Here is a 15,003-nt window from a genome sequence, read left to right on the forward strand (position 1 = left end):
TTGGTTTCAAGTCGCTTAAAAACAATTGTAACATATCAGATTCAGCAAGATAGTGTACACGTGTAAAGGAAATATTTCCCATGTTTTCGCCATGTTATGTTTTGCCCGTACAACTGTAAAATGTTTGTAATATAACTTATATTTTGCTTCGATTGATTGTCTGGAATTTCATTCAACAGTGGTTGGTTGAGGTTTGCTTTCGGAAGATTCTTCCGTGTAGTTTTCTCCATTCACATCGTTTTGTAATCGCTTTTTTAGAATGTCTAACTGACGGGCACTGCAAAGCGGTGTATCGACCTGCTCGATATCATGCATTCGTTCGTTTACCGCCACATAAGATTGCTTTCGTGTGTCGTATTCCACCATATTACAGAACCGGTGACCCCAACAAATCTCCGACGGTACGTACGATGTGCGCGCCTGATTAATTTGGCCCGTCGTCATCGTACCGCCGGTAATCGTTATCACAATTTCTAGCCTGCGCTTGAGCAGTTCTGCCGCCGACAGACCGTACAGTGGGCTGTGGCGATCGATCACATGACAGGCGGTAACTGGCCAGAGCAATACCAACCGGCCGTCGTTCTCAAGCTTCAGGTACGATTCACACTTCTCGATCAGTTCCCCTTCAGCGGTACGCTTCGACTCGAGCATAACGGCCGTCACCTTCGTTTCGATCGCATGCTGCCACTTGCGATCGCAGATGCGAAAGACGAAGCAAAGCTGCCCATCCCGCTGGCAGATAACCGCTCGTCGGCTAAACTTCATCTCGGATATTTTCTGCGGCGGACGAACCAGTTTAGCGTACACCACACCGAGAATGGCACCATCGATGAGTAATCCCACGATCAGTTGAATCGTAAGCAACCCGAACGATTCGGGACATTCTTCGGTTGGCACTTTCGCCCCATAGCCGGTGGATATTTGAGTTTCCATGCTGAAGAGCAGGAAGCCCGGGAAAGTTGTGGCACCATCTACGCAAGGCATAACACCGTCTCCTAGCCGCTCGCCGGTGGTTGGATCTTGCATTAGATCACCGTGCGCGTACGAGAGAATGTACCACAGACCGGCAAACAGCACCCAGCTTCCGACGTAACTGGCGACGAATACAAGCAATGCGTAACGCCATTGTTCTTCCACCTGCGAAAAGACACGGCTCATCACACGGCTATTTACAGTGCGCACGTATCGTTCCACTTACTAATGTTGTCACCAGATCCTTCACAAAACGTATCGATCGTTGCGGTAAGTTGCAAGTACGCACATTTCGCTGACCGATTTTATTCACCACACGTGTGACGAGCGTTAACTCTTCTTGCAGATCGTCCTCCTCACTAGCTGTTGGACGCTTTTCAACACTTTCCGGGATGTTTCTTGAATCCATTGGACTCATCTCAACGATCGCTACACACTGATATGTGCCAGCAGCAGCAGCTTCCAGTGCTGTAATATGATGTTGGATAGCGCGTTGATGATAAGATATCGCATTATCTGGGAAGGTAAGATGTGTAGGCCCGAAGCTTCTTGATAGATTAATTTAAACACACCGGGGCCGAACTCGCGGATAAGAATTAAGCCAATTGCAAACAGAATGTTCCCATTCAGTGCAAACTGGCGCTGGTGAATAGAGGATCGAGACGCGGGGTTAAAGATCGTGATGAATGCGTCTTGTTTGTGCGATTGTATCTAATCTTGGCTGGACGTACGTGTGGACGTACGAAGCGGATTTTGGATTGTACCGAAGGTCAACAAGAGCTTCTCGCTGTGTGGGAAGCGCATGTCTACAAAATGGGTAATTTATTCCTTAATGTTTTGTTTAGCAGCATTCTTATGGAATAGTTTACAGAGTTGTTATAAGGATACAGTCATTTTGATGTGGACATAATTTCCTTCATTTATATGCTTTTTCATTGTTTGACCCATTTGATTCCACAGTAAATACCACCTGTTCGCTCGGTATGCTATCATTAATAGCTACGGTAACCGCTTGGTTGTCTTTCAGTGAATCTTGATACGATTTGTCACCCTCAACACTAGGTGCCTCTTCTTCTTCCGCTTCCGAGTACACGTCGTGAAAGCGTACGAAGGAACTTGGATTGCTGCGCAGCCGGGAGTTGATTTTGGAGCGGAATGAGGCCTCAAATTTACAAGAGCAAAATACTGTAATTAAAATATTTTACTTTTGTATGAAAATATCGTTCAACTTACCCCTAGTCTGCTATCATCATCCGCCATAGGATACACTTCACTTTGAGCTTGATCGTTATGCAGTTCGTCCATCACTTCCTCCAGCTGGCGCGCACTGCAGAGCGGTGTGTCCACTTCATCCATCAGGTCGAGCTGCTCGTTCATGGCTACATAGCATTCCTGCTCCGGATCGTACTCGATGATGTTTTGAAACCGATGTCCCCAGAGGATCTCCACCGGCAGATAGGAGGTGCGTGCCTGCGTACTCTGCCCGGTCGTCATCGTACTGCCGGTCATAGTGATCACGATTTCGAACCTGCGATCAAGCAGATCGGCCGCCGATATATCGTACAGTGGGCTGTACCGATCGATCACATGACACACGGTGATGGGCCACAGTGGCAATATATGACCGTTGTTCTGCAGCCTTAGGCGCGTTTCATATCGTTCGATTACGCTAGAACCCGGATGTCGTCTCGGTTCAAGCATGATGGCCGTTAGTTTCGTCCCGATCACGTGCTGTTGTTTGTGATCGCAAACACGAAACACAAAGCACAGCTTACCATCGCGCATGCAGATAACGGCACGTTTGCTGAACTTCATCTCGCAAGATCGTTTTGGCAGGCGGATCATCTTGGCATACACCACACCGACCATCGCTCCACCGATCACCAATCCGAAGATGATTTGGAACAGCAGCAGAACGAACGCTTCGGGGCATTCTTCGGTCGGGACGATAACACCGTACCCGGTGGAGACTTGCGTTTCAACGCTAAATAGCAGAAAGCCGGTAAAACTGGACGTTCCCTCGACGCACGGTTTATTGCCATCGCCGAGCCGCTCGCCCGTGTTCGGATCCTTCAGCAGGTCGCCGTGGGCATACGCGATCAGATACCACAGGATGGCGAAAAAGATCCAGCTAGCAACGAAGCTCAGCACAAACAACATCAACGTGTAGCGCCATTGTTCGTCCACCTTAAAAAGGAAATATGCAGATATGGATGCCTATGAATGAAAGTCCGGAGGAACGTCCAGCAACTCCGCACTGGAAAACGAACCTACCAACGTGGTAGCAAGGTCGCGCATGAACCGAAGCGAGCGTTGCGGCAGATGTGCCAGGTGAATGTTGCCTTCGCCCTTCTTGTTAACGACTCGCCGGGCTTTAATGGTTCGGGTTCCCTGGTGCTGAGGATCACGTCGCATCCGAAGACTCTGTAAACTGCGTGCACTTTGTATCGTAATGGGAAACTTTGGTTCTGTATCTAGGGAAGAAACGCAAGCGAGTGTGTCATTCATGGAACGAATTAAATACCAGCTTCTACTTGGACATTTGGATGCCGAAGTCCGCCAAAATCACCTGTTTCCGCATTGAGCACTGATGCAGGCTGTTCAGAATGACTGAAGGCATCTTCTGCACCGAGATCGTTAACGATGCGACGGTGTTGCTTGTGCTCAATTTCCGATTCGGAGCTAGTGTCGTCTTCTATCCTATTAGGGGATAGACGAAACGCGTTTTGTAGCAAAGTAAAACTGATAAGAAGAATGGGGAAGATGTTTGAAAACAGTCCCCTTCCCAAAAACATGCCTCGTCCATGCGTCATCTGGTGGAATGGTGGTTCTATTGCACCTACCATAGTCTATTTCTATCGAAGGCTGGCCGTCGTATGTGATAAGGACTACCAGGCGCGGACCAGGAATATCGCTCGTTATCGTAGTCCACTATCTTGATCGGTCGGGAGAATCGGTACTCGATATGTTGCTGCTGTTGTTGATGATGATGATGTTCCTGCACCTTTAGCCAGTTTTTTCGTGCCGAGTAGGGACTTCCGGTAAGAGAATTCAGACTGCTGTTGTGGTGCGGGAACACAAGATGGTTTGAAACAATTAATCTTCCCAGTGATGGTATGGCAACTTTAATGGCAGCATTAAGAACTGGAAAACAATACTTACTCTAAGCTCATTTCGAATATTGTTTGTATGGTCAAAAACTATGGTTAGTATACTAAATTCGAGTCTAACAGCAAAGAGAGCACTACCGGACGCGAGCAGTTGACTTTCCGATATGGTTGCAATTATCTATCGAAATAGCTGGCGGGCGAAAATGATTCTCGACCATGAATCCCCCCTTTATTTTATCGATCATAGATAAGATAGAGCTTTTGTTTTGCTGTGATTCACGACAAATGTGCGAATTTGTTAGTGCATAATCAAGTGTGATTAGGAATTGTTTAGCAAGCGATTAAAAATAATGGTAAAGCATGATGCTCCTACGATACTATGTTTTGATGGCGTTCTTGGCTGTTTTAGAATTAGTAATTTATTTTTGGGAAATATTAGTATATTACTACACATTCGAAAAGTTTTTTTTAATTGAATGCATTTTTTGACAAGTTTAAGTACTCTCTTTTGTCAGTTGAGAAAGATATACAAGAAATTACGGATGAGGAAATACTTAACAAATATATTTTTTTATTTACTCAAAAACAACGTGTTCGAGCTTATCTGTCACCCGTGTCGTTGGTCCCACTAGGCAAACAAGTGCTCGAACCTGCATGCAACGTCCTAATTTTGTGTCACCGGGCTCAGGTCCATACAAATATGAGGACGTTTTTGTATGGGCTGAGGAGAAAATGAGGACGTTCTGCTACGAGCTTCTGAGGGTGTGTGAGTGAGCGTTTGCAGCCTGGGAGTATGCATGTGTGAGTGAGATCGCTCGGTTTGTGTATGTAGTAGTGATTTTCGTTTTCTTTCGCCCAGCTGATTAATTTTGAATTGTCAGTTCGATAATAAAAAAGGTTAATTGTATTTATTTCTTGATAATTCAGTTTTACATTTTTTTCACAGTTTAGAATTGAAACTTTAAAACATAAACCTAATTAATGCTACAATTAACACAACGACGCACAAACTAAATCCGAACGCCTTCAATTCGCTCTTGTTGAATTTTCTTGTCGACAGCATCTCATTGCATCAGGTAGCGCCTCGTTGAGTACCATTTCCTCAAAGCGTGAACTGAGAGAAATATCGCATTACAGGACGTATTTCGTTTCTCCTAGATTTTGGTTTGATTCTCCTTCTTTATCTGCCATGATGATTGCACTTGAATAGAAAAAAATCTTATATAAGCACTAAGTATGTAATTAATTATCAATAATCGTTATGACGATAAGCGCTCTAGTCAAGTGTACAGCACTGTGAGGAATTTTACAGTTAGCAAACTGATTGCAATAATAAAATGCAACAAACATTGCAGGAAGGAGACAAAATATTTTCTATTCACTCTTCTTGAAATGATTTTTTATGTTATCATATTTACCTTTTGAAATCAGCATCGATGAATTCATCCGTTGAATTACATCGATCGATCGGTGCATCCCGTGTTCTGTAAATAGAATAAGACGAATCGATTTAATTGGCAATAAACAATAGGGAAATAATTTGGTATCAATTAAAACTCAAACGATAAATACTTACTTTTCAATTATATTTGCACTAAAATGCTCGACAACGGGGTGTCTGCATCCGAAATTTCTGGAACAGGCTCTCCTTCGCAACTTCTCTATTGTCTCGTCATCGTCGTACAGAGTGGAAGCATGTTTCTCCGTATCACCATGCTTGGATATGCGGGCCAGTCCCAGCAACTTGAACGGATGATGCTGGATGGAAAACAGGAGAGACATATGTAGTCAAGAAGGCCCTCCAGAGGTTCTTGGAGGATTGAGTGCAGGGTCAAATGGTTGCGTTAATGGGTTGATTTTGTATTCTGTAAATGAGATAAAGTTATTAAATGTTATGGCTTTCTTAGGAAATAATAAGAATTAAAACTAAACTGAATTGTTCAATACTTAGCTCTTGGTTAGCAAAACGAGGATTGTGTTCTAGCATGCTATGTTGGCAGTACAGATCTCAGGCTACATTATCGCACAGCTGAGGGTCACATCCAAGTATATTGGGTTGATCGACACGACACGACGATCGTTGTTTGAATCGATTGCCATCATACTACCGGACATCCCCTGTTGAATGATTAGGTGGAATTAGATTTGTTGGTACTGGTAAGAATATTAATATAATAAAAATGTGGTTTCCCATGATATCAACTAAAGACTAAACGATAGCCACAACCCACCCAGTAGGTAACACGCAAAATGAGCATCTTTTTAAACAAAGATCGTACATGACGGAACCGCAACCCAACGCAGCAGACGGAGAATCGCGCACAGCAATCCTATCCGGGCAAGTGATTTTATTACACCAGAAACACGCCACAAGTAAACCATTTTCGTAAAATACATGATACTCGGAGAGGCACGGAAGCTCAGTTTCACATAAGCACAAAAATAATTAATATAAGATTCATCTTCTTCGCCATTTGGAAAACGTCCGCCTGGTTTGCGAAACGAGATTTAAGAACGCAGGATCTTTCATCTAACCTCACTTTTACACTCACAACACCACACTAAGCGTTTTGCTCAGAATCGAAAGGTTGCGACCAAACATTAACATTAGAACATTAATGTTCAACCATAGTTAATAGTTAAAACAAGTACCATAGTTATAACAAGTTAATGTTCAACTTTATATTATATCGCATTTCCCACTTTCTATTCTAACTAGTTTCATCGTAAAATAACTTTTTAACTTACTAAAGATCATGCCCGTGGTACCGAAATAGAACTGGAACCATCCATTATGTTGAGTTTTCCTGCGTTTCTAAAACTCTCAGCAACAACGCGTTTTTCAGGCTTATTTATTGGTCCGGAACAACTCTTTTGCTAAAAAAAAAAATTAGTATTATATCTTCATTCTTATGCTTTTGCGCGCCGATCACCGATTTTGCGACCGACTTGTCATTTATTCGCTGTACAAAATAGAGGACATTTTAGTATGGGCTGAGGAGATCATGAGGACGTTCTGCTGCAAGCATATGCGTAGGCAGCCCAGCGATATATATGTGTGAATGAGATTGCTCTGTATGTGTATATGTAGTGGTGGTATTCGTTTCCTTTCGCACTGTAGATCACGTATGCCAGTTTATTTATCGCAACAGAATGTTAATGTTTTTGCACAGATTAAAATTAAGATGATAGACAGAGTGGCTATCAGTGCAAAATCATAGGTTCATGAATTTAGGAACGCGGAATGTTCCCACGCACAACACAACACTAAACGTTCTCCTTCGAGTCGGTTATTTACGACCGAAACCGCAATTCAACGCACAATCGAACTAATAACACTTGTAACACACTAGCAGCTAACTATTTTCAGCTTTTTACAATTGGTCTTACATTATTATAAGTGTAGGAAAACGATTGCACTTACCAAAGCTCATGCCCGCTGATGCCGGCACCGAAACAGAACCGGAAGCCTCCAATGCATCGAATTCTTCCAGAAGTTCTCTCTCTACCTCTTCAAGATAGCGACGGCGCTTCCGATACAGGGATGATTTCGACGACATGTTTTAAATTGGTCCGTAAATACTCCTTTTTCTAAAAAGATGCGAAATGCGTTAGTTCAGTTTGGCTTCTGTTTTGTGTATGTTTACCCGGCTTCCTTGGACTTGTCATTTCTTTGCCTACACGCGTTTCATGCACACCAATACAAACACACAAGTAAATTCACTGTGTACAGACACGTTCGGGTGGATCGAAATTGGTCGTTGGTCTTCTTGAGAGTAAGACAGACATACTCTAAAATGAGAAGGCAATATCAAATCTTGTGTGCAACCACAAATGTGTGGGTCAAGTGAGGTTGGCGGGTAGAGGAACTTGTGAAAAACTACTCGAATTGTCTAGGGGGGTGTTTGGGTCTCCAAACTGTCAACTGATTGGGCGACCACAGTGGTATAGTAATGTAAATAGAAAAGATGAAGATTGTTTCAAAACTAATCTGATGAAGAAATTAGAACCTCGTCAGACTAAATCGATCAGTGAATTTTGCTTTTATGCCCTAAAATAAAAATTGAATCAATTTAGCGCGTAAAAAAGTCAATCCGATTGAGCGAAATGAAACCTCGTTGATGTCAAACTCCACAGCGATGCGGGTGTGTGCGTGCATGTGCGTACATCCCATAAACACACTGTGAAAAAGAAGCTAACACCATTTTGACAGATCGTCAGTATTTTGCGAGAAAAGTTGATTTTCTTCTACGCACGAAAACGCAAGCTGCAAATAGTGCTGAGTGCTTTGCACCTTAAATAAAAGCATTTTCGTAAGTGCTAGTGAAGCATTTACAGCTATTTCGAAGTTGGCTCGTTGTGCGTTAGCTGTGTTTGGGCGCGCTAAGCTGTTCCCGGTTGTTACACGATTGGGTGATTGTGGCGGTACTGTTGATGATGATGCCCTCCCGGGCGTTATTGGGCTGAAATGTGTTTTTGTGGCAGTGATTTCCGTGCACCATAAAAAGTATTTAGTATTATTTTCACCCCGCAATTGGTGGTTGACGGTGTGGCTGCTGTGAGGGCTCGGTAAAACCAGCGGAACAGGGAACGTGTGTTGAGTTTGATACAAACAGCACAGGATCATCGTTGGTGTGTCTATTGTGAAGGGCTCTCGTGGCTGTAAATCAGATGTGTTTATGTTGCGTTTCAATTGTTCCACCATTGTGTTGGATGCTTAAGGTAGAATGAAAATTAATTCTTTTAATTAGCCAAGCCCGATTAAGAAGTGTATGCAAAGGAAGGAAGGGCTACGACGGTCAGCGTGAACACATCGCTTGACGCAACTGGCAGCATCCTTGTTGCGAGGTTTCTCTAGCAACCAGTGCTGAATGGTGATAGAACACAGCCAGTAGTGACGATATAATTGGCACGCGCCATACATTCGGAAAGGTTGTTGTAATAGATCGCGCATATGATGGCCGTATTTGGGGAACACGTTGTGTACGAGAGTCAAAGCGTGTGATTAAACGTGTGTTATTGTACAGCGGAGAGCCATCGCAGCGCACGCCGGAACAGAAATGTCAACAAAAACAGCTACGACCACCACAACGGTATCGGGGCGAGGTAGCTCCGGGGAGTTCGATGTAACTTCCTTCGAGAAACGATTGCGAGATCTGAAGGATACACAGGACAGCATCCAGCATCTATCGAGCTGGTGTCTTTCGAGGCGGGCTCACCACAAAAAGATTGTTAGCAGTTGGCTGAACGTGCTGAAGCAAGGTAAGCTGTGCGCAACTATATAATGCTAAACTGGGTTTGAATTGTAATTCCAGCACGCTAGATTTGTAAACAATACACGTACGTGGTGCATTATGTAAATGTTGTTAATCAATTCCCATTGCAGTTAAAATCGAAAGCAGATTAACGCTGTTCCACCTGGCCAATGATGTGATACAGAACAGCAAGCGCAAAAACTACGAGTACGTCGATAGTTGGGGAACGTACCTACAGAAAGCCACCACGCTGGTGCGAGACGAAAAGGTGAAGCATAAGATATTGCGCATTTTCAAAATTTGGGAAGAGCGGGAAATCTACAACGAAGAATTCTTGAGCGATCTGAACGGATTGCTGAGCGTGACTACATCGTCGGCCAAGAAGCTACAGCAGCAACAACAGCAACAGCAGCAGCAGCAGCAGCAGCAGCAACAGCAACAGCAGCAACAACAACAACAACAGCAGAATGCATCCAGCTCGAACCACAGTGGACCGACACTCGCAACTGGTCCGACGAAGCTGACAGAAGCCAAATCCGTCGTTAGTGCGAGCAGTGCCCAGCTGGATGTAGATGACTATCAAGCCTCCTATCTGGTGATGGCTGTGCGGGAATGTGTCAAACACCAGAGCGAAACCGATCACACGTTCAAGGGGCTGAACAAAAAGCCCCACGTCGATGTGGAAGCGGTAATGAACTCCATCAAGGGTAAGGACCGTTCGAAGGTGGAAGAAATCGAACTCGAAATCGATGAACATTTGGCCCAGTACGAGAATGTGGTGGAGGTTTTGAAGACGGAACAGAAATCGCGCCAGGATTTGCTAACCGTGCTGGAGCAGGCGAGTTCATTCTACGAGAACCAGCGGACGGAAGTAAAGGTGGTGGTGAATGTAAGCAATGCGATCCATTCGTATGATTTCTATTCGTGTTGTGGTTTCCACTTTACGATTCCCGTTTTGGTATTTTATAGGCCTATCGAAACTTTGGCAATCGGCTGAAAAGTATGAAGAAGAAGCTGGACGAGCTGACGGTAAGCTTGCCGAGCCCGATACCATCACCGGACATCAATGCACCGTCGCCGGTGCCCTCGGATGGCGATAACATTTTGCCAAGCGAGGACAATTACTTCCAGATGCTACAGCATCATGGCAGTTACATGGGCGGTGGTAACATTTCTTTCGACATGAACGACTTTACCCGCAGTGACTCTCCGATGGTCATGAACAGAGGTAGGTGAACGGATGAAGGTGTTGGTTAACGCGTAGATAGATGCATCCTAGACATTGGAAACCGTTTTGCTACGGTACTAAAACAACTTAAACGATTGCAAACGCGGCGGGGTTATGTTCGATCAGTTACTGGCCTTACTATTCCCAATGGTCAATGTTTTATGGGACAACTAACCATCACTAAGACTGGCAATCAGATTGAGTTGCTCTGGTATTATGAAAAAGTACTTTTCTGTATGTTTTGTTTTATATTAAAACACGTATAACACGAATGAACAGTAGCAATTTAGCAAGGGAACAAAATAGCACCAAATGCACACATTAAAGCACATTGCTAGTCGCACACATGCTAAATGGTCCACTTTTTGCTCATAAAGGCCTGTTCTTTCATGTTTCTATATTCCCCTACTTTTTCCCTCTTCTATCTACTACTAAAACATTGCGGCTTGTCCGGATTTGCACGTCGAACCGGCAGTACAACCGATTCAAGTGATACATTCGCGTAAGGAACAAACGGAAGGGGTGAACGATTTCCTGAAGACTTTTTTCCCCGATCCATCAGGTTACCATGGGGCTCCGTCGGGCGCACAAAGTATGTCGAGTGGCGGCGGTGGAGTTGTGCCGCCTTCGCAACCACCACCGGGCATTGTACCGCATCCGATAGGTCCGTACGGTGGTGTTGCGGGAGGTGGTGGTGGTGGCGGCTTTATAAATCCTTGGGCATCCTCGACACCACGTGGTCCACCCCCGGGAAGAGGAAATAATGGTGGCTATGGTGGCAACAACAGACCTCCACCGTATAGCGGTCAGCCAATGGACTATGGCGGCCCACAACAGTCACAGGGCATTGGACGGAATGCGGGATCCGTTACGCAACCACTTCAACCACCGCCATTACCGCCTATCAACCTGGATGCTTCGGATGATTACAACTCGACGTGGAATATGTCCATGGGATGGGATGGAACGCATGTAAGTTTACCGAACAGAGGACGTTGTATTAAATGTTAAAAAATCGTCCAAGGAGTTGTATTAAATGTTGATTTATCTTCCAAGGACTCCTCCGGTTTCCAGAGCTTGGATGCTCCAGTCTCTCCGTCCCGCTACGATCGCAAAGGAATGAACAATAGCGCTATGCTGGTGGACTATGGCGACGGCAGCAGTGGCGATGGTGGACTGATGCAAGACGTTGACCATCGACAGCGGTCGAGTAATCTGTCGATGCCACCGTTTGCGAAAGACAAAGGTCGCCTTGCGGATGTAGACCATAGGAATTTAATCTCACTCACCGGATCGCCCGGCGGTCCGCCACAGCTTAAAGATGTGCACGATCTGGATGCCATGGACGATAGTTCGTCCTCTAGCAGCATGCCGTTGGCGACGATTGGCCATGGTATGCACAAACGGAAGGCACTTCCACAACCTGTACCTGCACCGGCGGTGCCATCGAGTGAATCGGGCGGCAGTAGAACTTCAATTTGGGCAGCCCACGGAAATGCATTCTCGGCACCGTCGAACGATATCGATCTGCGGTTGCTGCCACCGTCCTCTTCCACTGTGCCCTCGGCCCTGACCGTGATACCTACGATGGGTGAAGATTCTGAGGCTGATGGCGCCTCTCACAACGATACAGGAGACGACACGAATGATCTCGATCTCGATATGAGGATAAAATCGTTGGAAAAAACGATCACGGCACAGTATGCGAACAGTGCAGTACATAACTCGGTACCGCATCTCTCCATCGACAGGCTCGGTGGACCGAACGACGGTGATAACGACGATAGCGTACAATCGGTTGAAAGTGTGACGGCCCGTGATGAGGGTGATTTGCCTTCTCTGCAAACGCCGGTTTCACTGCTAGAGATTGATAGCTTTTTGGTAAGTTTAGTTTAGTTTAATAACCTGCTGGCTGTACTTAACCGAATGGTTTGATTTATATTACCGTAGCAAAATTTTGAACGTGAAAACTTTGAAGATTTTTCGAAACCACCAGCTTTACTGATGAGCAACCAGACAGAATCGTCCCAGTCACCACCAGCTACCTCAGGTAATTGTTCGTATAAGTTAATGTAACGAGCTACGAAAACCGCATTGAGCATCTGAAGGTCTATGTTTAGCGAAGAGAAATCCACTCCGAAGTCGATGGTGACTCCAAAAATAATTTGAACGAGCATCTGATATCGAATCCGGGGTTGAATCCGTAGTCAAATTTGATATTGAATAGAATTCGTATCCGGAGTTGAATTTTAAGTTGAAAACGAAGCTCAACCCGAACTCGACTGTAAGCCGAACTCATGAACCGGTTGCAGTGTGAAGCACTCTCCTTCCGATACCTATTTGAAGTTATTCCGGATTGACTCTGGACTCCGATATGTAGATTAATTCATCAGACTGCGGGAAAATGTGTATTGTATCTATAACTATATGTGTTGTATGGCTTAAGAAGCATGCGTGACCCGCCAATAATTCGCCTGGAGATCGATAATCCCTGGAATATTTTTAAGGTTTACACTACTGGATGATGCCGTATTAAATAACTGTTTCTGAAGAGTGTGGTGATGAATTAATCTTTACATGTTTATTGCGTAAAGTAAAAGGGAAATCATATACTTGTATACATTTAGTACGGTTAGAGCGTCACTTGTAAGGGGTTTTGAATTTTTCCATTCTACAGAACATTCCGGTTCGATGGTAGGAGATGTGAAGAGAAATCCTTCGGACAACACCGAGAGTGTGGACATGGATCTATCCGACGAGGAAAGCGAAGTATTGCAACAAACGCAGCAAGAGGGAGTTAAAAGTTCACCTACACAATCCACAGGTAAGTCGAAAAGCCTGAACCATCCCCGTAGCAAAATGAATGGGAACCAAGTGAATTAAAAGATCCTTATAAAGCTAGGTTTGTTTTTTTTTTATGTTTGATACCTCGAGTGTACGCTTTTTGTCCCATTTTTCGACCAACGTTCGTTGTACAATCTTTATATTTTAGCCGCCTATCATCACGGGGCCGACGAAGGTAGCAGTGATACGCCATCAATGGACGATTCTGCCGCCAAGGACAACCAGGAGTGCGATAACCCGTTAATGCGACTACCGATGAACAGTGTGGCCAATGCCAATAATAACGGTGTTGGTGGCAGTAACAACAACAGCAATGGTGGTCATAATCAACCGAGCCCGTTGTTACAACGACCTCCATTGTTACCGGATCCAACGTTCCCACCCGGTGCCGGTCCGAAGTGGGATTTACCACCACCCAACCTGATGAGTTTACCGACGATGTTGGGTAACTTTAATGCTGTAATACCGCCGCCACCGACGCCCGGTGGGCTCGTGAACAAACTCACCCAACCACCGCCCGGTGCCGGTCAGATATGGGCCGATCAGCCACCTCCAAACGGGCAGGCCGATGTGGCCAACCGGTTCGGTACACCGAACCGCCCGCCACCTCCGCTGCCGTTCGGTTCGGGCAATGGTGGTCAAAAAGTGGGCGGAGGTAATTTCCGTGGTGGCGGAACGCCTCGTGGAGGGCGAGGTCATAATCGAGCACCGTACTTCCGTGGCGGAGGATCGGGTGGTATGCGTGCGAATATCGTCCCTGGGCTGATGATGGGTGGTCCCGGTGGTGGTCCATTCGCGGGACCGGTGGTAGGCGGTACGGGTGGATCACCGGGAATGCGCGGTGGATATCATCGAGGCGGTGGAAACAAATTCCGCGGTGGTGGCGGAGGAGCCAACAACCGTACCGGTTGGTAACGAGGTTTACGAATGTGTCTGTTGGAGAGAGAAAGAAAGAAAGAGAGAGAAAGGAAAATGAAAGCTGATCGATCGCATGAGTGAACTGAACTATAGTAGATAACTTTAAGACGCAGCTTTTCTGATGTATATGGTAAATAACGATGTTAAGGTGACAACAATATAACGACATACTATCGTATGCGATCGTATGTGCCGATTCAATACCGGAAGGAGCTATATCGAATATAAGTGTTGACAGCGGACATGGAGCTAGGTTGGTTTAAGCAATGTTAGGAAGGAGCAGAAATCGATTCATTGGCACAACCGTGCCCATCCGCGCTCGATTGTCGTACAGGGTTCAGAGTTGTAAATATGACTAGTACTGGGAAATGTAAAATATGGCAAGAAACAAAACATATACATTTATCGCAATCAAAAACCGGGCTATAAATCGACGCGCAGCATAACCGACCGATAGGGAGAAGAATCTGTAGATCGGAAATTTGTTTCAGACTACAGGGTGGTCTTGTTTCCTTTCGAAATGCGATACATGCGATAGCATTGGTACAGCTCTCGCCCTTAAAGTACAGAAAAGTATAGATTGTAAATGTGGATAATTGCACTATGATACGCGATTTGCTACTACTGGCTGGTAATGGGTAAAGAGGGACACAGTCCAGTGGGAACGGTTTATTCG

General features: G+C 45.2%; 3 protein-coding genes across 3 annotated transcripts; 1 reads left to right on the forward strand and 2 right to left on the reverse strand.

Annotated features, from left to right (window-relative positions):
- Positions 1-168: 168 nt before the first annotated feature.
- Positions 169-1,390, reverse strand: LOC128712353 (ATP-sensitive inward rectifier potassium channel 8-like). Its single transcript, XM_053807247.1, has 2 exons — positions 1,199-1,390; positions 169-1,137 (listed from the first exon to the last, which is right to left on the reverse strand). The coding sequence occupies exons 1-2, from the start codon at positions 1,388-1,390 to the stop codon at positions 169-171; spliced, it is 1,161 nt and encodes a 386-aa protein (XP_053663222.1).
- Positions 1,391-1,888: 498 nt separating this feature from the next.
- LOC128712354 (ATP-sensitive inward rectifier potassium channel 11-like) lies at positions 1,889-4,145 on the reverse strand. The gene is made up of 6 exons (XM_053807248.1): positions 4,135-4,145; positions 3,816-4,031; positions 3,542-3,672; positions 3,247-3,446; positions 2,206-3,159; positions 1,889-2,134 (listed from the first exon to the last, which is right to left on the reverse strand). The coding sequence occupies exons 1-6, from the start codon at positions 4,143-4,145 to the stop codon at positions 1,889-1,891; spliced, it is 1,758 nt and encodes a 585-aa protein (XP_053663223.1).
- Positions 4,146-9,142: 4,997 nt separating this feature from the next.
- LOC128712286 (trithorax group protein osa) lies at positions 9,143-14,324 on the forward strand. Its single transcript, XM_053807180.1, has 8 exons — positions 9,143-9,344; positions 9,469-10,226; positions 10,307-10,565; positions 11,041-11,537; positions 11,622-12,446; positions 12,516-12,615; positions 13,243-13,389; positions 13,558-14,324. Exons 1-8 carry the CDS (start codon positions 9,143-9,145, stop codon positions 14,322-14,324), a joined length of 3,555 nt encoding a protein of 1,184 aa, XP_053663155.1.
- Positions 14,325-15,003: the final 679 nt, after the last annotated feature.

Source organism: Anopheles marshallii, chromosome 3, assembly GCF_943734725.1.
Source record: "Anopheles marshallii chromosome 3, idAnoMarsDA_429_01, whole genome shotgun sequence".
In the NCBI taxonomy this organism is placed as follows: domain Eukaryota; kingdom Metazoa; phylum Arthropoda; class Insecta; order Diptera; family Culicidae; genus Anopheles; species Anopheles marshallii.

Coding starts and splice junctions, on each gene's coding strand:
- LOC128712353 (XM_053807247.1), bottom strand. CDS start 1,390: ATGAGTCCAATGGATTCAAGAAACATCCCGGAAAGTGTTGAAAAGCGT. Junction 1,138..1,198: donor AGGATCTGGTGACAACATTA/GTAAGTGGAACG, acceptor GTCTTTTCGCAG/GTGGAAGAACAATGGCGTTA.
- LOC128712354 (XM_053807248.1), bottom strand. Junction 3,673..3,815: donor TTCGATAGAAATAGACTATG/GTAGGTGCAATA, acceptor ATCCCCTAATAG/GATAGAAGACGACACTAGCT. Junction 2,135..2,205: donor ATGATGATAGCAGACTAGGG/GTAAGTTGAACG, acceptor TGTAAATTTGAG/GCCTCATTCCGCTCCAAAAT.
- LOC128712286 (XM_053807180.1), top strand. CDS start 9,143: ATGTCAACAAAAACAGCTACGACCACCACAACGGTATCGGGGCGAGGT. Junction 9,345..9,468: donor GCTGAACGTGCTGAAGCAAG/GTAAGCTGTGCG, acceptor TTCCCATTGCAG/TTAAAATCGAAAGCAGATTA. Junction 10,566..11,040: donor TCCGATGGTCATGAACAGAG/GTAGGTGAACGG, acceptor TCGAACCGGCAG/TACAACCGATTCAAGTGATA.